Source organism: Monodon monoceros, unplaced genomic scaffold (assembly GCF_005190385.1).
Source record: "Monodon monoceros isolate NGI ecotype Baffin Bay Population unplaced genomic scaffold, NGI_Narwhal_1 Super_Scaffold_4, whole genome shotgun sequence".
Taxonomy (NCBI): domain Eukaryota; kingdom Metazoa; phylum Chordata; class Mammalia; order Artiodactyla; family Monodontidae; genus Monodon; species Monodon monoceros.
This window is the reverse complement of record NW_021703781.1, coordinates 75,903,677-75,927,891: the sequence shown is the minus strand read 5'-3', so window position 1 is coordinate 75,927,891 and position 24,215 is coordinate 75,903,677. Positions and strand designations below refer to the sequence as shown.

The 24,215-nt window shown below is 47.8% G+C and overlaps 3 protein-coding genes across 6 annotated transcripts in view; 2 read left to right on the top strand and 1 right to left on the bottom strand.

Annotated features, from left to right (window-relative positions):
• The window catches only part of DHX32 (DEAH-box helicase 32 (putative)), a 53,980-nt gene extending 53,201 nt beyond the window's left edge, over positions 1 to 779 (top strand). Inside the window, exon 12 of the mRNA XM_029245376.1 lies at positions 246 to 779. Within this exon, the coding sequence (XP_029101209.1) occupies positions 246 to 417 (172 nt within the window). The 3' untranslated portion in view covers positions 418 to 779. The remainder of the gene's footprint in view (positions 1 to 245) is intronic.
• Positions 570 to 13,256, bottom strand: BCCIP (BRCA2 and CDKN1A interacting protein). The gene is made up of 7 exons (XM_029245377.1): positions 13,084 to 13,256; positions 9,876 to 9,950; positions 8,686 to 8,766; positions 4,759 to 4,848; positions 3,809 to 3,996; positions 2,184 to 2,358; positions 570 to 1,013 (listed from the first exon to the last, which is right to left on the bottom strand). The coding sequence occupies exons 1-7, from the start codon at positions 13,228 to 13,230 to the stop codon at positions 843 to 845; spliced, it is 927 nt and encodes a 308-aa protein (XP_029101210.1). The 5' UTR covers positions 13,231 to 13,256; the 3' UTR covers positions 570 to 842.
• A 290-nt stretch (positions 13,257 to 13,546) lies between these two features.
• UROS (uroporphyrinogen III synthase) overlaps positions 13,547 to 24,215 on the top strand; it is a 36,386-nt gene continuing 25,717 nt past the window's right edge. For all 4 annotated transcript variants that reach the window (XR_003790549.1, XM_029201095.1, XM_029201096.1 and 1 more), the window contains exon 1: positions 13,547 to 13,739. The gene's annotated coding sequence lies outside the window, so the exon portion shown is untranslated. The remainder of the gene's footprint in view (positions 13,740 to 24,215) is intronic.

Genomic DNA, 24,215 nt, shown 5'->3' with positions numbered 1-24,215 from the left:
GAGAGTGGGGGTGTCACTTCCGCTGTGTGGCATGACCCTAGAGGACCCAACTTATCCTAGAAATGCCAATTGGATTGTTTCCATGTAAACCACAGAAAGTATTCATTCTACAAAGGCAGACCAAGCCACTGAGAAGTTCACACTAATCAAAATTCTACAAGCAGATTCTCCAGGCCTGGGAAGCGTCCACTCATGTTTGGTACCTCTCACCAAAAATAATAATAATAATTTTTTGTTTTAAACAGATTTATGCAATTGGCACCACAATACTATTTCAGTAATCTGCCTCCTAGTGAAAGTAAGGATATTCTACAGCAAGTGATGGATCACCTATCACCCATTTCAACAATGAAAAAGGAACAGAAAATGTGTGAGAAGTGCCCTGAAACTACTGAACAAAGATGCACTATACAGTGACTCTCAAGAACCTTCTACACAAAACCTGATGTGCAATAAATATCCCAAAGGCAGCCCAACAGCTGGTCCACTGGAGTGACGTGCAGACATGACGTGAAGATGGATGTCATACCCTGCAAAGAATAGTCTTGAAAAGAATAAAACTTTTTGCATATTATTTAACAACTAAAAATAGAAGTTTTTATTGAATTACTACTCCATGTTTTTCTTCTTATTGGAAAAGTTTTTAATCAACCATTCTTAATTTGACCAAAATCTTAAAAAGCAAAGATATTTTGTAAATGTGTCACAGACACGGGTGACAGAACCCTACTTTTTGTAGAGGACCTTAATCTGAATAAAGTCATGAGTTTTTCAGTAAATCTCCGCTAAGTCTTCTGGTAATTTTTACAAAAACAAGCCCACCACTGTCCATGGGAAATGGGTTAGACAGATAGATGTTCCTTCAGTTTATCCATGATTTCATTCATTTTGTCGCTTGGAATTAACATCACAGTTCGCAGGGGCTTCATTGGTACATCATCAAAGGACCATCGGCCTCCCAGACACATGTCGCTCTCCTCCTGCACTGAGTAGTTGAACTTCAGGATTGCCTTCTAAACCAAAGAACCATAAATTTAAAATTCAGACAAGCTAAAGGCAAAACTCACTTAACTGATAACAAAAAATACTATGTTTGGCGTATGTAATAAGACTGACAGCTAAAGGAAGCAAAACACAGAATCAAGGAAGCTCAAATGGGACAGTCAGGCAGACGTTATAAAACACTCACCAAACAGATTTCTAACTTACATGAGGAGTATGGATAGAAGTGTTCCATTTCTAAGAGGGGAACAAGCAGCTAAGTAATATTAACACTACTACCCACCTATATACTGTTTACAATTCTGAAGTCGCTCATATTCATGATTTCATTTGATTCTCAAAATAATCTCATGATACACAAGTGAAATTAAGACTCATGAAATTTGACAGTTAATGAGAAGAATCATCTTTAAATGCTGGTCTTACCCACTGTCCCAGCTGCTTCCTCAGCATAAAGCTGTTGTGTGAAGACAGGCAGGTCCGCGTAACCAGCCCATCTTAAAACACCCGTTACATACATCCCTGACATGGTCTGCCTGAAGTGCTGAGGCACACATTTTTAAAAATTTAATTTTCACTTATTTACTTCCTGAAAAACAAGGGCAGAGCTGAATGTACAGTGCTTTAGTCTTTAGTGGACACCTTAAAATAAGTGATATCATCCAATCCAGGAAAATATGTCCTCCTCAGAGATGTATTTAACATTTTTGAGAGGAAGGCAGCATAAGAAAGTAACATGCTCTGGTATCTGGTTGTTCGTCACAGCACAAGCTTTTACAGGGAGAAAGTGCTAGAAATCCCACCAATGGGGTGGCCTCCAGGACTAAGGGCACAGGGCGGCACATGAGCCAGCACCGGGACAGCAGGGTCCACCCCGTCCTCCACACCAACCAGATAGTGGCTCCAAGCTCCCTCGGACTCAACGTCCCCCATCTGTGCACACAGGCTGATGTTCACCTCCCAGAGCAGTTTGAGAATAAAGATCTCACAGTAAGCATGTCGTCAGCATGGTAATCGCCTCCTCCCCACTCTCACTGTGTTACTAGCTCCTAGCTGCTGTAGATACGGAAGTTTAAAAACAGAAGGACTTTGACATAAAATGGGAGAGCAATATATCCTGATTATTATCAAGAAAATCCTTATTTACATCTAAACAAAGAGATGGAACAGGATGGGCTTACCTCATAGAAAAATTCTTCTTCTGCATTTGCAAACATTAACTCATCTTTCTTTTGGTTGCTCAATTTCTTTTTGGAATTGCTTTTTCCTGCTTCCACAAACGTCTTGCTAATCAGAAGGTAGAAGTAACACTTCCCACATGGCTTGTTAGTTTTGTGCGCCTCTGCTAGTTCTTTCCTACGAGGCATACACACACACAAGGTTTGGCTGATGGGTGAGGCGAGATCCATCAACAAACCAGAGCACAGAGAAAACCGGTGAGGCCCCTTCTCTGGGTTCTGCTGTGACGCAGGCTTAATGGACAGACATTAGATCTGGATGCTTCTAAAAGCAGTGAGTTTTCTTTATGCATCCAGGTGCACATTCAATTGATTGTGGCAGCGCCTTTTATAATAAATGGTACGATGACTCTCACTCAGATTATGCTCTGAGCTGTGGATACACAGCAACTAACAGAGGAATCTCAAGTTCACACGTCACTGCTCTGTTAAAAATACCTAAGAATCTGGATTTTCTAAAACAACAAACATTTAACCGAAGCACACAAAGGCACACGGCCATGACCAATGCCATTACAGCATGTGACCACTACAATCTCCAATCACCACGTCTGGGACTCATTTCTGACCTCCTGCAGGAATGGCCAGAAAGACGCCCCAAACTACCACAGTCAATGAGATAGCAATGAAGCCTTTAATTCTTTTCCTCCTTTCTTTAAATCATACAGTAACCCTGTGCATCTGACTAAACAAAAATGTAAAGAAACTCAGAACAACCCTCTGCAGCTTTCTTCAATAGAGGATCAGGAGAAAGCAGATCACGCTCTCCTGAAACCAGACACGAGCTCCAGCTGATCAGAAAAAAAGACAACGCAAAACAAAACACGCTTAGGCCCCAGAAGTGCAATGTGAGTATTACCTGAGGGTATGAGAGTAAAACTAAAAAGCGATGCGTCTCTGAAGGAAAAATGGGAAACCGAAAGGCCTTCAGACTGTAGTTACATTCGCACCAACTATTTCCAGGGAGATCACAAAGAAGTGCCATGATCTCTGAGAAATAATATTCCGTAAAGCCTGGGGGCCTGCCTGTAATTTTATCCTCCTCTATTTCAAAGCACGGGCAATGCCAATTCTTAGCCCTTCTTACATTTAAAATATTCTTGTAAACTTAAAACTCCTGAATTAAAAAACAAAATAACAAACCCTGAGGAACCAGAGATGCAGTATCAGGACCATGGTTGCATTAGTCATAAAATATCCCAGTGGAATTTAGGAGTTGTACTGTTTGTTATTGTTGTAATTATTCAACATTTCATTTGTGTTACAGAAATCTATCTGTGAAGAGGGTTAAAAGCTTTAGTCAAATGGAGGTAAAAAGTCTACATGAAACTCAACAATTTTTATACCATTTAAATCTCTAAGATTATTAAGCCTACTATCACAATATCCCTAATTAAAACTCTTTTAAAAAGCCAATTATTAATAATGCATCTCACAGGCACTCTCACCACTCATGCTTAAACCAAGGGCAGAACTCTTTCTATACCAACATATTCCATTTGAATCACATTTCTGAATCCACTTGGGGAAAAAACTACCGTTCAAAGGCATCTTCCAAAGTGTCTTACTGAAGCTGTTGGTGCATGGGCAGCGCTATCTGTGCAGGAACGTTAATGAATCTTTCACTCAGCAGAAAGCCCACAGGCCTGGTGGCGTCATTGAAAAGCTTGTCCAGCTGTTCAACCGTACTCTTTTCACAGTTCTTCTCGCAGAGGCGTAAAATAAACTCTTTAATTTGTTCAGCAAACGGGGTACCCTAGAAAGCAAAGAGAAGGCTCACTTTTTATTACAGGCCATCACTTACAGGAGGAAACTCCAAAGTGAGAGCTATCACTTTTTATCTTACAGGTAAGGGCAGTTTTCTGCCAAAACCTTTAAAACCTTATATGTCGTCAGTGTTGATTGCTTAAGTATTTCTCTAAAGTAACTACACCTGGTTATTTACCATCCCATAATCAAGGGTCAGAGAAGGTTATACTAACACTCAGACATGCTGGGATGGAAATTCTAATCCATCTCATAAAGACAGATGGAAGTAACTGGAAAAGTTCAATTAAAAATTACGATAAAGTATAGCCTGCATCTTACTCTAAGGAGGGGAAGCTGCTGGTTGTTTATTAGAACTCATCAATGAGTCAATAAAAAGTAATGAATGAAAATACAGATAAATGTCAGTAAGTGTCCTCAACTTCAGAAATCAAAACAGCTGCAGAGACAGCAAAACAGCTCCTGTGTCAACACCAACATCAGGACGCCCATTCCTGAAAAGCCAGGTGACGATTCTCTATACCACAGGCAGTAAAGACTTTAACTGGGTACAGAGTATTCAAAGGAAAACAAAAACACCTTCATACTGAAAAAAGGATTAAAATAAGATTTCACAAGAGCACACATATTTATAGTTAATATCATGGTCTTAAAAGATATAAAAGATACTTTTATCATGCATTAAATAAAATTAACTCCTGAGGGTTTGGCCTAAGGAATAACCATTCTGATGCCAGTCAGGGAAACCCACCTTCCTTTCAGTTAAATTTAAAAGGCTTATGAAGCCAAAAATCCCATCTTCATCCACATCATCATCGCTGTCTTCTGAAACATCCGTTTGCTATTTTAAAAAAAAAAAAATTAACTTTATATTTGGTTGAAAAGAAGTGCAATACCAAGTCTTGGAATCCAGGCCTCGTTTATCTTTCCACTTTTCAAATGATAACTTTTACTGTCATCACCTCAGAAAAGCACCGTGGGCTAAAACTGTGTGGTCTTGTTCACATCACTTTACCTCCCTTGATTCTGTCCTCTTACATTCTGGATGATCTTCTGCTCTAAATTTCTTTTTACTAGACTCTTAAGACATTTTCCTCAATGTCTTATAAATCCAGAACAGATAAGACCTCTTGAAGGAAACCATTTTAGTCTGTTTTCTAAGTGGTCTGGCTGGAGCCAGCCCAGCCTTGTTTCTCTGTGGGTCCACCACACTGTCTCACCTAAAACGCATGCTTCCTGACCACCACTGGGGTGGTCCCCACCACTGGGGAAGGGGAGCAATGCCTCCGTGTGCATGGGTAGGAGAGAAGAAAACGAGGGCAAGAGAGGAAATGAGGAATCGAGAAAACAGAACTAAGAGTGAGATGCTTGACTCCACCTTGAACTTCCTGGCTCGGCTGTACTCGACTCGACACATAGTCCACATTTTCTTTTACCTTTTGCTTGTTTGCTCGTCCCAGCTGTAAACTCCTCTGGCAGCATCCCCGGCCCCCAGCACAGAGCCAGGCCAGACTAAGTCCTTGGGGAACAAGCGCTGAATGAATGAAATAAAATGAGGCTGCTGCTCTTCCACCGAAGGACAGCAGGGACCCAGGACGGCCCGTCTGTCCCTGAACTTGTTCTGTGCGAAGCGGCACCAGCACCACGGGCTCAGCCAGGTGCGGTCGGCAGCGCCAGAGCGCCCCCCGGTGGCCGGGGCCTCAGGGCAGGAACAGAGAGCGGAGCGGAGCCTGCCCGTGGGGCGGAAATCGAAGCAGACAGAGCTGCGGGAGGGGCCTGGGCTCCCCGGAGGCCGGCGAGGGAGAACGCGGCTCCCGGATCCAAGCTGACGGTGCCACGGAGAGGGCCTCAGGCGAAGGGGCAACCAGGCTTCACAGCAGAACACTTCCACTGAAGCTGGCGGTGCGGGAACACGAAGGGGGGGCGGCTGCGGCGAGGCCCCGAAGGCCTGGGTCACCGCCAGAGCGGCTGCCAGACGCGGGAGAGAGGCCTCGAGCTCAGCAACGCAGCAGGGCGCCGAGGCAGCTCAGGAGAGACTGACGCAGTCCCGGCGAGAGGACCAAGGGCACGTCGGCTCTTGGAGGAGAGGGGAGAGGAGCGCAGAAGAACGTACTGCGTGAACCCGCCCTGGTCCTCCGAGAGCAGCACGGCAGCTCCCGTGCACGTCAGAGGACCCCCGGCCACCGTGGCAAAACTTGCGTGGTGCCGACGGACGGAAAGCCGGGGCAGGAAGAAGGCCCCCCAGTGCGAAGCCCTGAGACCCCCAAACCCCCCGTCGGTGAAAAGCAACGAGCATCCCGGAACCCACTCGGCCTTCCTCCCCCTGGACAGGCCGCCAGGCGCGCTCCGCCGGCTGCCGCTGCTCCGTGGCGCGGGCCCCGCCCCCCTCTCCCCCCCCCCCCCCCCCCCCCCCGCCCCCGTCTCCCCCACCCCCACCCCCACCCGCCGCCCCGCCCCCGTCTCCCCCACCACCACCCGCCGCCCCGCCCCCGTCTCCCCCACCACCACCCACCGCCCCGCCCCGGCCTGGCCCGAGGCCTGCCCCTCCCAGCCCACTCCTTCCCTCTCCCGGGCCTCTTCACTCAACACAATTCTTCGTGGCAGCCGAGTTCTGAGCAACCCGCTGCACGACACCCGGGCCCTGAGACTCCAGCCTCGCGCCAGCCACGCACACGCAGTCCCCAGCCCACCTCCCCTTCCCCCGGAATCGCCTTCTCTAGAAGAGTCCAAATCCCCCCAGTTCCAAAGCCTCCAGAGAAAGCTCTGGCAGTCCCTGTCCTAGGAACAAGAAGCCTGGGTCCCTGGGACACCTCAGGTGTCTCTGTGGAAGCCAAGGAAGCCATAATTGTAATTTAGACTTATTTGTGTAATTATCCAATGAAAGGCTGAATCCCCCGACTAGAGAATAAGCTTTTTCAAAACTAAAAGCAACTGCGTCTCATCGGTATGCATCAGGTCTCGGGACACTAACCAGCTAGAGCTCACGAGTCTGATGACAGAGCAGGCAGCTGCTTCTCCCCACCGCGCTAATAAAGGGACGCTACCGAGGTGTCACCCTCTCATCTTCCTGACGCTGTGTGCTACAGGTTCTGAATGTTGGCAGCAGGTCTGAAAAGCGCCTGTTGTATTTAGTAATGAAGATGTTGGTGATCCCATCAGTTTCAGGACATCGGGAGAGTGTTGGGGTAAAAGCCAGATTAAGGTGTTTAGGAGAGGAGGTGGAAATCAAATGCAAAATATCTTTCAAGAATTCTGGCTTTGAAAACCAAGTGAGATGGCTGAAGGTGAGGTCGTTTGAGTGGATGGAACCTTAGACCGAGGTGGAGTTGTTTATTTTGCTTTTTTACAATAAGCTAGACGATAGGTGCTGGGAATAGAAAAAAAGACTTCAACGGGGACAGTTACGCATACAGAGTACAAGCCGTGCGCCAGATGCTGTTCTAAGCATCTTCCCTCGTTCACCACCCCCCCACACCTACGAAGCAGGCACCATCCTCATCGTCAGAGATGCCCGCGGAGAAAGATGAAGGTCACCGTGCAGACTGCATTTTCCACAGAAGGCTGAAGCGATTTTTCCTATCCCACATTCTCTTCTGACAAAGTGACCTAGACACTCCTCCCACTGAGGGGGGCGATCCACGTGCCCTCCCCTTGGACCTGCACAGGCCATCACGTCTGCTGATCAAATGAATGGTGGAAATCACCCGGTAACGTAAGATGCTCTGCACTTCTGCCTGGCTCTCTTGGGTAGGGAGGCCCACACTACAGAGACTGAGGCCCATGGTTCCAGCTGGGCTCCCAACAGAGACACAGGAGTGAACCATCTTGCAAGGAAATCCGCCAGCCCCGCGCTGAGCCTCTGCAGCTAATGTGCCCGGAGTGAATACGAGCTGTCCTCACTGAGCTCTGTCCAAAGTGCAGAGTCACGGGCCAGAGTACTGTTGCGGTCCTGACTCGAAGGCGCAGGGCAGTCTGTCAGGCGGCAGAAGAAACGTAGAGCCAGCGGAGAGTACACGCAGAGGCGGGATTCGTCCCAGGCCTGCTCCCTCCTCCTCCAAGTGCCACCCCCTGCTTTGCATGACACCACTCGAGGCCTTCCCCCTTTTCCCTCTCCTGTCACTCCTGAGTCTCCTTGGCAGGTTCTGCCACTTAGCTCATCCCCGCAACTAACGCTGTTATGAGCAGACTGTCCCTGCCCTCCCTGGACAACTTCAACTACTCCCACGACTTCAGTGACCATTTCTGTGCTGAAAATGCCCCAGTCTCCAGCTGCTGCACAGCATCTCACGTGCATGTATCACAGGCAAATCAAACGCAAAATGTACAAATCCAAGCTCGTGTTCCCCTCTTAACCTGATCCTCCTCCATGCTTGCTACCTTGGTTCTCCAGCCAGACACGAGGGTATCATCCTCAACTCCTTTTCCACTCACTCTCAGACCCAACCATTCATTAAGCCCCGTCGTATTTCACCTCCCCAGTACCTTCTGAATCAGCCCACTTCTCTCCCTATCCGCTGCCACAACCTAGATCACTGCATTTAATAACCCTGAATTGCTGAGATGGCCTTCTAACCAGTAATACTTTCCAATTTGAGTTTCTGGCCTACTTGCTATAAAACAGGAGGAACTTAGGATAAAGAACTAATTTAATCAGAATAAACACAACTGTCCTGCTTACCTTAATCACACTCCCGATATGGTTCTGTTGAATTAAGAGATCTGTTAGTTCTGCAGTGTTCACAGGAGCTTTTAGGAAAAGCTAAGAGGAGAAAAAAAAAATATTTTAAATTAAAACCAAAGTATGGGACTTCCCTGGTGGCAGAGTGGTTACGAATCCACCTGCCAATGCAGGGGACATGGGTTTGAGCCCTGGTCCGGGAAGATCCCACATGCCACGGAGCAGCTAAGCCTGTGCACCACAACTACTGAGCCTGTGAGCCACAACTACTGAGCCCGTGTGCAACAACTACTGAGCTCGAGATCCACAACTACTGAAGCCTGTGCGCCTAGAGCCCACTCTCCGCAACGAGAAGCCACCGCAATGAGAAGCCCGCACACTGCAATGAAGAGTAGCCCCCACTCGCCGCAACTAGAGAAAGCCTGCGCGCAGCAACGAAGACCCAAGGCAGCCAAAAGTAAATAAATAAATAAAAATAAATCTATTAAAAAAAAACCTAAAAAAAATAAAACCAAAGTATGATTTCTAATAAAACTTCTAATTTCCATATTCAAATAAAAATAATGAAATTTCAATGATTTGACCAGGAAGATGACCCAGAAAACAATCCCAAGAGGAAAGAAAAGCCGGAGCAAATCAAAGCAGTCAAGGCACAGAAATTTGAGACGAGGCAGAGCCGGTGGTAATACAGGGGGTCTTGGGGAGGGGAGCGGACAGGGAGGAGAAGAGAGGGGAGGAGGGTGGACTGAACACCGGAGGCTCTGAAGGGTGGCGAACCAAAGCCATCTTACATGGAGTAAAGGAATACGGAGAAGCAGCAAGCCTGCTGCTTGTGGCACCAGATGGTGGAATCAGTGACAGGGCCATTATGTGAGAATTCCTTTAACCCCACAAAGCTTAGAAATGAATTAGAGAAAAACAGAATAGCTCAAATAATTAAAATATGAAAGGGAGAGTATTTTAGAACACAGAATACTTAAATATTTTAATCAAAGGAAGGGGTCTGGGAGCAGAGGCACAAATAGGGGAGTTAGCCCTGGAAAAGAAAACAATTCTTCCTTCCAGGCAAAGTGGAGAGGGTAGGAATGGGAATTCTAAAATAGAAAAAATGAAATCTGACAGAACTTATATCGAATGGCCTGGAATTTCTTAGAAGAGCAAATGTGTGTGTAGTGAATAAAAGACAATACCTGCTGCAATAATTTCTTAATTCCGTCGTAATCGTTATCTGAGATAGAATAAGCTTCGAATTCAATATTCACTTCCTGTAAATGACACACAAAATAGGTCATCATACATAACTCACTAAGATAATTCAGGCATTATTTTCCCTCCCCACCTCATTCTTTTTGGCTCTATCTCCATCTATGGAACATGCCAGAAAAAGGACAAGAAGAAGAAAATGTTACCAAAAGAACTATAACTGCCTAGGCTTCAAAATAAGCAAACATTGCCAAGACTGCCATCTGCACAGATGACAAAGCACCTTCACACCATCTCCTCATTTGAAACAAAAGCCTGAGAAGAACAAAGCATTCAGAGTGACCTAGTTTTGATGTTGAAAAAGTCTGTTCTGGATAAAGCAAATGAGAAATTATTATTTACCTGACTGCAGTAAGAGTGAGCAAAGAACAAAATCACTTCAAAAGTCCTTGGCATTGCCTAGAGCTTGATTCAGCCCATGGATTTGAGGCCACGCTTCATTCACTGGGCAAGAATTTACTGAGTACCCCTCTGTACCAAGCACTGTGCCAGGCACTCAAGATGAAAAGGTGAGCAACGTAGACATGAATGATCATGCCCTCCTGGAGCTTATGGTTTAGGTGGGAATACCGACATTAAGGAAATAGTCATGGAAATAAATATAGGCTTACAACTATGCATGCTATAAAACACAGGTGAATGGTGCTATAACAGCTTAAGAAATAGGAGGTTGGAAATTCAGGAAAGGCTTCCCTTAGAGAAGTGACACTTGAGCTGGGAACCTAGGACCAGTAAAAAGAGCTCCTGGCACAGCACACACGAAGGCCCTGAGGCAGGAGGAAATATGGTGAGTACAAGTAACTAAAAGGTGTGTGTAGCGAGGCTCCCTGATCTATCTCTGTAAAACAACAATAACAGACTCTAAGAAGCAATGCCACTGAAATATTCCATAAATAAATGTAAGGATTACTTCACTCCAAAAAAAAAAAAAACTTAAAGGCTTTTAAGTGCTAAATAAGATCAGTCCTTGAGGATCCTAAATCATGTATTATTAGTATTGCTATTATTGCTGGAGGGTAAATTCTCACAAGCAGAATTACTGAATCAGAGAATTTATACACATTTTAAAGTTCTGATGTTGTCAAATGGCCCTCCAAAAAGGGTGCATCAATTTGTAGTCCCACCAGCAGTATATGTAAGTGCCTATTTTCTTACACTATCATCAGTGATGGTTACTACACAAATTTCCAACCACTGGCAAACTGATAGATTATCCATGTTAACGCAAGAAGCGCTGAGTTCTATAACCCGAAGTTAGCAAAAGCCAGTTAAAGATCTAAATAAAAAACGGTGAGACCGCATTTAAGGCAAGGGGCCAAAGTAAAGAGCTGCTTTGTAAGGGAAAGCTCTGTTCCACGGAAAATATATTATATACCCACACCACAGTCACAGCACTAATCCTGCACCCATGCTTGCCCTGCTCATGTTTATCTCTGACTTTATTCCCCCATCACCCTCTTCCTTATTCTGATCCCGCCATATTAGCTGTCTCTCTGTCCAATAACCATGAGGACTTTGGATTTTCATACAAATGAAATGGGAAGCCATTGGAGCGGTCAGAGCAGGGAAGTGAGAACAGATCTACATTTTTTCTTTTTGGCCGCGCAATGCGGCACGCAGGATCTTAGTTCCCAGACCAGGGATCAAACCCATGCCCCCTGCAATGGAAGCGCGAGGAATCTTAACCACTGCACAGCCAGGGAAGTCCGTATACCTACATTTTTAAAAGATCTTTCTGCTGTGGGTGGAGGAGAGATTGTAGGGGAACAAGAACGGGAAAAGGCATGCCAGTTAAAAGTTACTACAGAAGTCCAGGCAAGAGATGGTGGAAGGGTGGACTTTGACCGTTGCAGAATCACTGATGAGAAACGTCTGGATACTGAAGGTAAAGCCAACAGAACTTACTGATGTGGGATGAGGAAAAGGGAGGAATTACAGTTAACTTTCGGGTTTTGGATTTGAGCAGCTGGTGAATTTGGCAACCATTTACGTAAGCAGATACGTTAGAGGGTCCCTGAGAAAAAGAAGAATGGCTTTCTTGACATAAGAGAGTTCTAGCTCCTCGTCAAATGATATCCGTAATATCTGAGTTCTGCAGGAACTAAGGCCCCCACCCAGGTGGAGGACCGAATGATGATGCTGACCCTCCGGACTTCAATCAGCTAAAGCTTGGACTCCGTTGACCTTTGCCCCAATTTTATGCTGAATTCGCCTCTGCTCAAGCCCCCTCATGAATAGGCACGTACCCTCAGCTTAAAACAGCAGCGCTGCTGTTTGGGGGAGACACTGCTTGGGGAAAGGCCCCCGGTGTTCTCCTTACTTTTGCTGCAAGTAAGAAATCCTTCCTCCTTCTAATCTTCAGCTTGATTGTGCTTACTGGCTCGATCACCCACCAAGAGGTGAACCCAGTTTTCAGGTAACATTTAGAGAAATGGCAAAGATTAGGATCAGGGGCATAAATTACCAACTCTGCCCGGCGGGTGTTAAGTTCAGGGCTACCTATTAGCCATTCCGGGGTCTTCAGGACCTTTCCGTCCTAATTATTCATTCAACAAGTGTTAACTACCTCTAATGCCAGGCTCTACGGCAGGAGCCAGTTCTAGCGGAACGTATCACCAGGACTTGGTCTGAGGAGCAGAAAAGACAGCTTAGTTGAGATCTGACCAAGGAAGGGAAAACACTGCAGGAAAAACGCAGCGCGCAGAGAGGAGGAGGAGGCTGGCCTTCGAGAAACGGGAAGGCGGCCGCCATGAGGGAGGCAGGCACCGCGAACCCGGCGGGGGGGCTGCGCGGGGAGGGCAGAGGATGAACTCGGGGCCCCCGGCGGCCCAGAAGGATTTGGGGCTTTAGCCTGAGAACTAAAAAAGGCCACCGAGGACGGTGCCGTTGCGGCGGTGGGAGGGCCCACGCACCCGGCCGGGACAGGGCTTTTGAAAATAACTTTCTGTGGCTGCAATATGTAAAAGACCGAAGTGGAACCTCAGTGAGAACCTTTTCTCACCTCCAGTTTCTGCTTAAGGACCCTCAGGTACGGGGAAGTCGCTACTCCAAGCAGCTCACACACTCACATGGTTTTGGTTGTTGGAAAGTTTTTTCCCAGACATAAGCCAAACCGGGGTCGCGCGTGTTTCTCACCTCATTGACGACCTCGTCGTCTTCATCCTCCTCTTCGTCACTGTCTTCGTTGTCTTCGTCCTCATCCTCGAGTTCATCATCCTCGTCCTCATCGCGCGGAACCGAAAACCCGCCGTCCAAGGCACGCCGCTTGGGCCTGGACGCCATGCTGCCGGCCCCACTGCGCCTGCGCAACTTCCATGAGCCCGCCCTTCCGGACCCACCCATTACAAGCGGAGGGGGTAGAAGGTCACGAAGAACCTCGGAGCGGAGTCGGCGTCAACCCACTGCCCTTGGTGGATTCCACAGCCTTGATAACTAAGAGTCAAGTCCAATCTGGGGTCCTATCTTGGCCTTTTCTTCCTCCTTCCATCCATTCTCAAGCCTTTCCAAGGTTCTCTCTCCCCTTCGCGCAGTGGTTCGACCCATCTCCGCCAGGTATCAGGGGGTTCTGGGTGTCGGTGCGCATGCGTGAGCTCCAGCTGAGCGAGGCCGGGGCTGGCGCAAGTGCTGGTGCTTGGGGTCTGGGGAGGGCCGTCGCCATGGCAGCGCCGGCCACGCGGTGAGGGGGCCGTCCTCCCGGCTGGTAGCTCCCGCAGCCTCGCTGCCTGCTGGTGGGAACCGTGCGATTCCGCCCCCGACTGGGCGCCTGCCGAGTGCCTCACCAGCCAGACGAGGTAGGTGTCGCCCGCGCGCGGTACCGACGACTACGCGGCGTTCCGCAGGGGCCAGCCTGCTGCCCTGCCGGTGTATGACGAGTCGGGAGCGGAACCCGGAGGCCAGTGCTGGCCTGGGTGCTGGGCCGTAGTCCGCGGGCAGTGGTCGGCCCTGAATGGAAGGTTGCTGGATCTGTGCAGATGCCCTCACGCCTGGTTAAGGCCCGACCCTGCGGGCGTGCCCCAGCACAGTCGGTGGCACAGCCTTGTCAGTGATGAATGAAACCGATCCTGAGCGCATTTCTCAATCTGAAAGTTTAAAGTCAGGAATCAACCTTGTATGCTTCAGGGCCAGTGGGGATTTCTAAATTAGACCTGAGCCTCTTTGGAGAGAACAGAGTGCAGGGGCCTTTGGCAAGGTAGAGAGCGTGTACCGGGCAGCTGCTGCCAGCTGTGGCCGAGTGGAAATGCCACCCAGTGTGGTCAGTTCTCACATTTCAACAGAACCTGGAGTTCTGGACTTTTACCAAAAAAAATCTTGATTTGTAAAACTTGTGCCAAATAAAATTCATCTACCGGTCAGGTTTACCCCACACACTGCCAGTTTGCAGCCTGTTGTAAAGAATACTATTTGGAGAGAAAGTCACAAATTAGAGAAGACATCTGCTTTCTGAGAGTGAGGTCTATGGCTTTCCTTTTTTTCTGTCTGTAAAATGAGGAGAGTAGGTTGGATGAGTGTGACTGCAAAAATGGAATGAGCTGTCCCCAAGTTGTGAGATTGGATGTTGGAGAATTTTAAGCAGAAGTGTGATAACCTCTCAATGATCCTTCAGCAGCAGGAAATGGAAGTAGGATACCTTAAGGGTCCTCAGAGCCAGAGTCCCCATGATTGTGTTCTGTGAGTTCTGTCTTTCCTAGCAGTCTTGCCTACCAGGCCACAACATGGAATATAATATGCGTAAACATCAGGGCTTCACGTATGATGGCATAGCTTAAAATGGCCCCTTTGGGTCCTATAACAATGTAAAAACATCTTCCAATAATGCACGAGAGAGGTAGCTGTAAAGAAAGACCTATAAAAGGCTAAAATTAGAAAAAGACTCAGAAGACACTGTGCCAGCCTACCAATAGAGCTGCACTGAAATGTCATAGGTGATTTTTTTCCCTGTTTTTCTATACTTTTTTGTGGTAAAAATACACAGAACATAAAATTTACCATTTTAAGCAAGTGTCCAGTTCAGTGGCGTTAAGTATGTTCACATTTTTGTGCAACCGTCACCACCATCCCTCTCTAGAGAATTTTCATCTTGCAAAACAAAATTCTGTACCCATTGAACACACTAACTCTGCAATCTCCCCTACCCCAGTCCCTGGAAAGTGGTTTTCCTTCTCTATGAATTTGTCTATTCTAGGACTTCGTATAAGTGGATCATATAGTATTTATCCTTTTGTGGCTGGCTTGTTTCATTTAGCATGATGTCTTCAAGCTTCATCTTTGCCATGGCATGTGTCAGAATTTTCTTCCTTTTTAAGGCTGAATAATATTCCATTGTATGTATTTTTGTTGTTGTTATCCATTTATCCATGGATGGACACGGGTTGCTTCCACCTTTTAGTAATTGTAAATAATGCTGCTATGAACGTGAGTGTACAAATACCTGTTCAAGTCCCTGCTTTTAATTTTGGAGGGCATATATTCAGAAGTGGAATTGTTGGATCATATAGGAATTCTATTTTTAATTTTTTGAGGAACTATACTTTTTTGTATTTTGCCAATTTTTCACAATAAGCATGTATTGCTTTGATATGAGAAGGGGGGGAAAGCCTTACTTTGTGCCCTCGGATTAGTACCCAGTGTTGAGCTCGTGGTCAGAGTGTGAATGAGTAGCAAATGCAAATAAGTGGACTACCGTGGTTTCGTCATTCAAGAAAATATGGTACTGACCCCACGGAACTTCGCTCAGTCAGAGACTAGATTGCTGACCTGCTGGCCCAATCTTCACCTTCAGCTCAGAATTTATCTTAAAGGAGCAGAGAGGTGGTAGCAGGTGCTTGAGAGAATGGGGATGGGCTCCAGACTTCACCTGGAAAGAGGTGAAACTTCACCTCTGCCACGTACTGCGTTGTGTGACCTTGAGCCTGTTACCCAACCCTCAGAGTTTTGGTTTCCTCTTCTGTAAAAAAGGAATAATAATACCTTCCTTGCTGGTTTAAATGAAGATTAAGATCTTGCATGTAAAATGCTTAGCCTGGTAAATCACACAGAGTATGCGCTGGGTAAAAGGGTGACTGCTGTTATTGCTGATCTCAGAGCAGCAGGACATGGTTAAAAAGTGTGGGTTTGAGGTGTGGCTCTTTCTTACCAGCAAAGAGGCCTTAATCAAGTCAGCTCCCTGTCTCTTTAAGGAAAAGTGACCATCCCCCCTGCTCAAAAGTCGCTGGGTAAATCTAAAGTGCGAACAGGTATTACTGAGCATCTACTATGGGGAAGAAAGTCCCTCAGAAAAGCCAGTGGTTCAGAGGACCCAGCCCATTTTACAGATGCAGGAATTGAGACCAAGAGGAGAACAGCATAGACCAGAACCCAGGCTTCAGCCCCTCTAGCACAAGCTTCTTCCACTCCACCAGGCCTCTCGTCAAAGTTCAAAGTGGCTCACATACAATCCTCCTTGTCTAAAAGCTTGAGAATACCCCTGCCTCTCCTTCTGTTCCTGCCTTCCTCGTATTGCTGCAATACAGGTAACAGGTGTCGACTGAAAAACAAAAACAAAAACCATGCAACAGGGCTTCCCTGGTGGCGCAGTGGTTAAGAATCCACCTGCCAATGCAGGGGACATGGGTTCGAGCCCTGGTCTGGGAAGATCCCACGTGCCACAGAGCAGCTAAGCCCATACGCCACAACTACTGAGCCTGCGCTCTAGAGCCTGTGAACCACAACTAATGAAGCCTGCACGCGTAGAGCCCGTGCTCCGCAACAAGAGAAGCCACCGCAATGAGAAGCCGGCGCACCACAACGAAGAGTAGCCCCCTCTTGCTGCAACTAGAGAAAGCCCGCGCACAGTAACAAAGACCCAACTCAGCCAAAAATAAATAAAAGAAAATAAATTTATTTTTTAAAAAAAACCGTGCAACATGAGAGCTGTGAGTTCAGTTTCATTTGGGGCTTACTGAGGACTATAGCCCAGGAGACGGCTTTCAGATAGCTTGGAGGAGCTGCTCGGAAGAGGTAGGGGGGAGGTCAGCAAATATATGATTCTGGTAACGGGGGTCCATACAATCAAGCACACATATCGGTAGAAGCCTGCTGCTAGTCACAAGGAGCTGACATCTCCGTTAGTGATTTTAGTGCTTTTATAGGTATGAGAAGATGCAAGAAATTGGGTTCATAAAATTTTCTCCTGAAAATATCTAACTATTTGAAGGCCTGTTCTGCCAGATTTTCCAGAGCTCAGAGGGCCTCATTCCTGATCTCTGCCCTGAACTCCTTTCAGGGTGTGTCAAAGGTCAGCGACTGCAGTGGCTGGTAACTTCATTCTTGTAGAGGCAGAGGGCGAACGACATTCTTCAGTTAGCACAGGAGTTTCTCACAGCAGGGAGCTTTCAACTTGGTCACAGAAGTGCAGGGAGAAAGGAATTCCCGTGCTGTATTTCCACCACACTTGCAGCTTCAATCTGGATGAGACTATTCTTTTCCCAGAGCTGCCCTATCAGAGTACCACAACCTAGATGGCATAAGCAGCAGAAATGTACTGTCTCGGGCTTCCCCGGTGGCGCAGTGGTGAAGAATCCGCCTGCCAATGCAGGGGACACGGGTTCCAGCCCTGGTCCGGGAAGATCCCACATGCCAGGGTGCAACTAAGCCCGTGCGCCACAACTACTGAGCCTGTGCTCTGGAGCCCGCGAGCCACAGCTACTGAGCCTGTGTGCCGCAACTACTGAAGCCCGCGTGCCTAGAGCCCGTGCTCTGCAACAAGAGAAGCCACTGTGATGAGAAGCCCGCGCACCGCAGCAAAGAGTAGCCCCCCACTCGCCGCAACTAGAGAAAGCCCGTGCACAGCAACAAAGACCCAACGCAACCAAAACTAAATAATTTTTTTTTTTTTTTTTTGCGGTACGCAGGCCTCTCACTGCTGTGTCCTCTCCCGTTGCGGAGCACAGGCTCCAGATGCGCAGGCTCAACAGCCATGGCTCACGGGCCAAGCTGCTCCGCGGCACGTGGGATCTTCCCGGACCGGGGCACGAACTCGTGTCCCCTGCATCGGCAGGTGGACTTTCAACCACTGCGCCACCAGGGAAGCACTAAATATTTTTTAAAAAAGGAAATGTACTGTCTCACAGTTCCAGGGGCTAAAATTCTAAGATCAAGATGTCAGAAGGGTGGGTTCCTTCTGAGGCCGTGAGGGGGAGTCTGTTCCAGGCCCCTCTCCTTGCTGCTGGTGGTTTGCTGGCACATCTCTGACTTTCCTCAGCTTGTAGATGCGTCACCCCGATCTCTGCCTTCATCTTCACTTAACGTTTTCCCTGTATGTCCCTGTGTGTGCAAATTTCCCTTTTTTATAAGGATGCTAGTCATAAATGATTAGGGCTCACCCTAATGACCTCGTTTTAACTTGACTGCATCTGCAAATAGCCTATTTCCAACTAAGGTCACGTTCTGAGGTCCTGGGGGTTAAAAGAATTCAAAATATAAATTTTGGATTCGGTCCACCACAGAGGCCAAGTACAGGGACTTGCCATTTCACTGCTTGCTCTTCATAGCAAGTGACTGGTGTTTGAACTTCTTGATGGGAACAGCTAAAGGAGTCCTGTGTGAAGGTGTGCATTGGCCACAGTGACATATTGCTGAGAAGGGGTTGGTTTGTTCACTTTTTGTGAACCCCCTTGCCTGCCCCAATCCCTAGAATACACCAGGCTGTAGTAAATGAAAAGCATCTTAGCTGGCTTTACCCATCTTAAACGTATACCGCATGAGTTTGATGCTGAACTCCTTTATTTGTTAATCCCAACAGACCTTCTGTACAAAGTGGTTAGAATAAGGATACTTCACCCTAAATCATCTATCTACCCCAGCAGAATACAAAATCTGAATCAGAGGAGCCCCAGACCCAGAGGCGCACTTTTGAAGCCTTGCTTCCAAATCCTGGCAGTTCGCAGTAGGAAGTACCTTGACTGTCTCTTTCTCAATACTTCGCTCACAGTTCTGTGGTTGTCCATCCTCCCCCACCAACCTTGGAGTTCCTTGAGGGTGGGCACTAAGTCTGACTTGTCCCTTTCCCAGCATCCAGTACCCAGCATCACAAAGAAGAGACTCAGTGTTTCTTGGGTAAATGAAAGCAATATGGCAGAGCCCCTCTCCTGCCTAATTGAGAGCCAACTTTCTGGCCTGGAAGGCCAGCTTGTCATTTCTTAGTTCTCCTTGTGGCTAAAATTCAGGAGCTTCTACAAGTTGACAAGGCAGAACAAGGTACACCTGGAACCTCAAGGAGAAAGTCATACCAAAGGGCCTTGCTCATTTGCTCCCCAAGTGCATTGCATGGCATTCTTCCCTGACTTGCCTATAATCCGGAATGCCCTTCTCCACGCCTACCCTCGCTCTGGTGTCTCTCACGTGTGTATGTGGGGCAAGGGGAATGCTTCTGGAACCTCTCTTGACCTCACTGCCTCCCTTGCCAGTTATGGCCTTATTTCTCCTACTCTTCTTAATAGCAGTACTCTTCTTATCTACAATTACATCTCTGTGTCCACTTTATTCTGTAACTTATTCTGTTATGAACTGAATTTTCCCCCTCAAACTCCTATGTTGAAGCCCTAACCCCCAGTGTGACTGTATTTGGATATAGGGCCTTTAAAGAGGTAATTAAGATTAAATGAGGTCCTAAGGGTAGAGCCCAAGTCCTACAGGACCGGTGGTGTCCTTAAGAGGAGGAGACACCAGGGGTCTCTCTCTGCACAAGCACAGAGGAAAGGCCATGTGAGCACACAGCAAGAAGGCAGCAGTCTACAGGCCAGGAAGAGAGGCCTCACCAGGAACAAACCCTCATGGCACCTTGATCTTGGACTTCTAGCCTCCAGAAATGTGAGAAAATAACTGTCTGTTGTTTAAGCCCACTAGTCAGTGGTGGTCTGTTAATGGCAGCCCAAGCTAAGACACACTCCAATCTGTTTTCCTTCTCCTTTGCCAGGACCCTTCTACCCTGCATCCCTGACTGACATTGTTCGAGTGCTTTAGGGCTCTGTCCTGGACCCCCTTCTTTCCTATCCGTAATCTCACACAGTCCCAGGACTTTAAATACCATCTGTACACTGATGACTCCCAAGTCTTTGTCCTTTGACCTGACTCCTTCCCCAAGCCCAAAGCGCCTGCCTGATCTCTCCATTTGGACGTCTAATACCAGTACTCTTCAACTTTTAGCACTATGGCACAGCTAGTAAATGGTAATATTCATTCGGCACATTTCCATAAATAGACGAGGATTTACAGTTTACAGCTAAAGGCAGTCAGCCCTGGCTGGGGTGGGCGTGGAGGCGATGGGAGTGAGTTCTGGCTGCCCTGGACTCTACCCAGCTGCCCCAAGGGCTGAGAGGACCCAGACCCCAGGCACACCTGTGAACCTATTCCCAGGACTCTGACGGGCTGGGGTACACTGGTGGAGAAGAGGCATTCTCAAGGATAGTCTGTGTCGTTCTTCACGTCCTGACATGGTGCTACTGTTCTTGCAGTTGTCCAGTTGGAGTCACCTTGATTCCTTTTTCTCTCTACCCTGCGTCCAGTCCAAGTCAATGCTGTTGGCTACACCTTCATAATATATCCAAGTGCAATCACTTTTCCCCACTTCAAATGCCAATCTGGTCCAAGCCCACAACATCTCTCACCGAAACTGTTCCAGTATCCTCCCTATTTTACTCCTTTCTGCCTCCAGGCTTTTCTCCACACACCTGCAAGTGGTCCTGTGAAACTCTAAGTCAGAGCAGGTCAGCCCTGTGCTCAGAATCCTCCAGTGGTATCACATCTCATTCAGATAATAGGCAAAGTCCTCACCACAGCCTGAATGGCCCTGCACTGTGGCTCTGAGCCCGGGGCCCGTCTGCTCCCCCTTGGAGCTCCCTGGGCTCTGGCCCTACTGCCTGGCCACCATTCTCATACTTGCCAGACACTGTGTTACTGAAACCTCTCATATTTCTTGGACAGGAATAAGAGTCTCCTCATTTCTAGTCCTGCATTTTTTCCATTCCATCAAGCTGTGTAAAACATTTGTGAACGTCCATAGCCATTATAAGGAAAGTGACTCCATAATTTACTGTCCAAAATGGGAGACTTTTGAGAGTGCAGTTGGGTGCTGTCAGTAATTACACCAGAACAACAGCTGTAAACTGGGACTGTCTTGGACAGACTGGTATACATGGTCACCTGTATGATCAGGCCACCCGAGATGACTGTTCTCTTACTCTCTGCACATCCCCTGCTCGACCAGTCCCTGCCTCACCTACACCCTACTCACCTGACTGACCTTTCCTCTCAGTTGTAGCGCCTGTGATATAAGCAGTAAATGCCTATGTACCTGCTCCTGGCGCCAGCTAGTGATTTTTGAAATCTTTGAATCCGGACTATCTCCACCATGATAATTTATCAAAGGGGCGGCGAGAGGCGGCCCCTCTGCTGGTTTCCCATGCAACTGATAAGCCAACCCGATGTCAGTTCTCCCCGTAACTGGTAACCGCCCTCTTCCCCAGGTAGCAAGGACTGCTGCCATGTCCTTCCCGCTGTCTGCCACACACGGTGGGGTGTCACTCCAGGACCCCGCTTCAGACACGTAAGATCCCCCGTCCATTCAACTCCTGATGTCTCTGTCGCTGACTCCGGGCTCTCTCTTTGGTCTTGAGGCTGGGCAGGTACAGGGCTTGCAAGCCTTCAGGGTGCAGCTGAACTTCGCCCCAGCTATAAGGATAAAAATTCTGACATGTCCCCCACTCTTCCTGCCCAGAATAGAAGAGGACTGTGGTGAAATCCCTTCCTGTGTTAAGTCTCAGGGACTCGGGGTAGAGGGAAATAAATAAAACATAATTAAGGTTAAACCCCAAATGAAAAGCTTCATAGTTGAGTGAAAATGTCGTGCTAAGTACTAGTTCACATGGAGGCTTATCACCCACCAGGAAAGGCTGTGTTGCTTCTTCCAGTCTTTAGATGGTGTGATGGGCATGAGCTGGTGGGGAGAACTGAACTCAGACCCCAAGGCCTGGGCTCAGTACTGGCTCTGCCTCGGACTTCCCATGTGAGCTCGGGCAGGTCCCCCTGCCACACCCCAACCTCAAATTCCTCAGCTGAAAAGGAAGGATTGGCCATGCTGGGAGCACACACACAGGTGCTTTTTCTTAGGAGACAGTCCTGTAGACAGCACCAAAAATCAGTTCCCCTCTGTCTAGTTACCTAGGGCTTCTGTAACATATACCACAGAGCAGCACATGGCTTAAGCAAAAGAAGTTTATTGTCTCCCATTTCCGGAGGCCAGCGGTCTGAAGTCCATGTGTCTGTGGGGCATGCCTGCCTCCTCTGAAGCTTCTAGGGGAGGATCCTTCCTTCCTCTTCCAGCTGCTGGGGGGCCCAGGTGTTTCTTGCCTTTGGCAGCATCTCTGTAGTCTCTGCCTCCTTCACATGGCCATCTGTCTGCCTCTATCTGTGTCTAGATTTTCTTCTCTAAGGATGCCAGTCGTGTTGGATTAGTCATAGTTATGTGGGACACTCTAATCCACCATGACCTCAGCTTAACCTAGTTACATCAGCAAAGACCCTATTTCCAAGTAAATTCACATTTGTAAGTACCAAGGGTTAGGACTTCTTTGGAGGGAGCACAGTTCAATCAGTTGTGTCTTCCATGAGAGCTAGGGCACCTACACCTTTTGGGCTGGCTGTATTTCCTCTGTGGTCCTAAGGATGGGAAACCGTGTGGGTGAGAAGTAGCAATGTTTGTCTTTCTCACTCTTGTTGGCTACATTTTGGAGATGACAGGAATGTGGGTTTCTTGAGCTAGGAATGACAGTCTGCACTGAGCTCTAGAAATATCCCGGTCCTTCCCTTGGCCTGTGAGAAATTGCAGTAATGCCACCATCTAAGCCCCCATGATTGTAGAAAGCAAGCCATTGGACAGAACCTGGGGATTCCAGGCAGGGAGGTCGTTCCTGGTTCACAGAGCAGCTGGTGATCACGCGTGCCTTCACAGGGGCCCAGCTGCCCTGTGAGCCAGGCCTCCCCTGGCGAGTGTTTCCTTTGCTACGAGCTATTTCTGTCACCTGGTCCCTGGGCCTTTGCTGCAGACCCTTGGGCACTGCAGGACGTTTGGGGATTGCCCTTCCCTTTTTGAGAAAGTGTCTGTAGACCTTTTTCTGAGCCTTTGGATTCTGCCCTGGGCTGGATGTGCCCAGTAGTTCAGGGACTGGTACCTGTCCATTATGGGGTGTGAGGGTGAGGGAACACTCTCAGCTTTAAACTCTCAGTTACTGAGAAAAGTACCAGGGTGTTAGCACGGCTATCTGTGTGCACGTATCAGTTGATCCCTTTCTTAGTGAACCTGATGACATGGCCTTTGGCGTGGCCAAGAAGCATCGCAACGGTTCCTCTTAATTTTACGTTAGAGATGCTTTGAGCAACGGCAGAAAAGGGACAAGGGTAGTATTTGATATTTATTTGTCAAGTCCTGCAGCCCATCTCATGGAATTTCTTAACAGTTATCCCTAAGGCATCAGTTTTATTACCTGAGAGAACCACAGAGTAGAACCCAGAAGAAATATTTTCTGTTTGCAGTGGGTAGATTGGTTTTGCTCTCACATGTTTTCATTACCAAACTAAGCACTTTGCACTAGAGTGATACTTTATGTCTTTTTAAAATATTATCATTAATTAATTTATTTATTTTTGGCCGCGTTGGGTCTTCATTGCTGTGCAGGCTTTCTCTAGTTGCGGTGACCAGGTCATTGCGGTGTGTGGGCTTCTCATCGCGGTGGCTTCTCTTGTTGCGGAGTTTGGGCTCTAGGCACGTGGGCTGCAGTAGTTGTGGCTCGCAGGCTCAGTAGTTGTGGCGCACGGGCTTAGTTGCTCCGCAGCATGTGGGATCTTCCCGGACCAGGGCTCGAACCCGTGTCCCCTGCATCGGCAGGCGGATCCTTAACCACTGTGCCACCAGGGAAGTCCTTTATGTCTTTTTACCTGTCTGTCTTCCCAAGCACTTGGGTGTGCAGCACAGCGCAGGGGTGAGAGCACGGGCTTTGGGGCTGGGCTGCCTGAGTGTGGCAGCTCTGCCACTCATTGGTCCGGGGACTTCGGGTGAGTTTTGTCCCCCATATGCCACAGTCTCCTCATCTATAAAGTGGGATAAACCTCATAGCTTTAATGCATGTAAAGCTTCTAGAACAGTCTCTGGCATGTAGTAAGCGCTCAATAGCTGGGTAGCTGTTGTTGTTATCTCCTTTGAGTCACTCAGCGGCCTTGGTGGGGCAGAGTTTATT

Coding starts and splice junctions, on each gene's coding strand:
- BCCIP (XM_029245377.1), bottom strand. CDS start 13,230: ATGGCGTCCAGGCCCAAGCGGCGTGCCTTGGACGGCGGGTTTTCGGTT. Junction 4,849..8,685: donor ATATCGGGAGTGTGATTAAG/GTAAGCAGGACA, acceptor TTTTTAAAATAG/CAAACGGATGTTTCAGAAGA. Junction 3,997..4,758: donor TAAATTTAACTGAAAGGAAG/GTGGGTTTCCCT, acceptor TTTGCTTTCTAG/GGTACCCCGTTTGCTGAACA.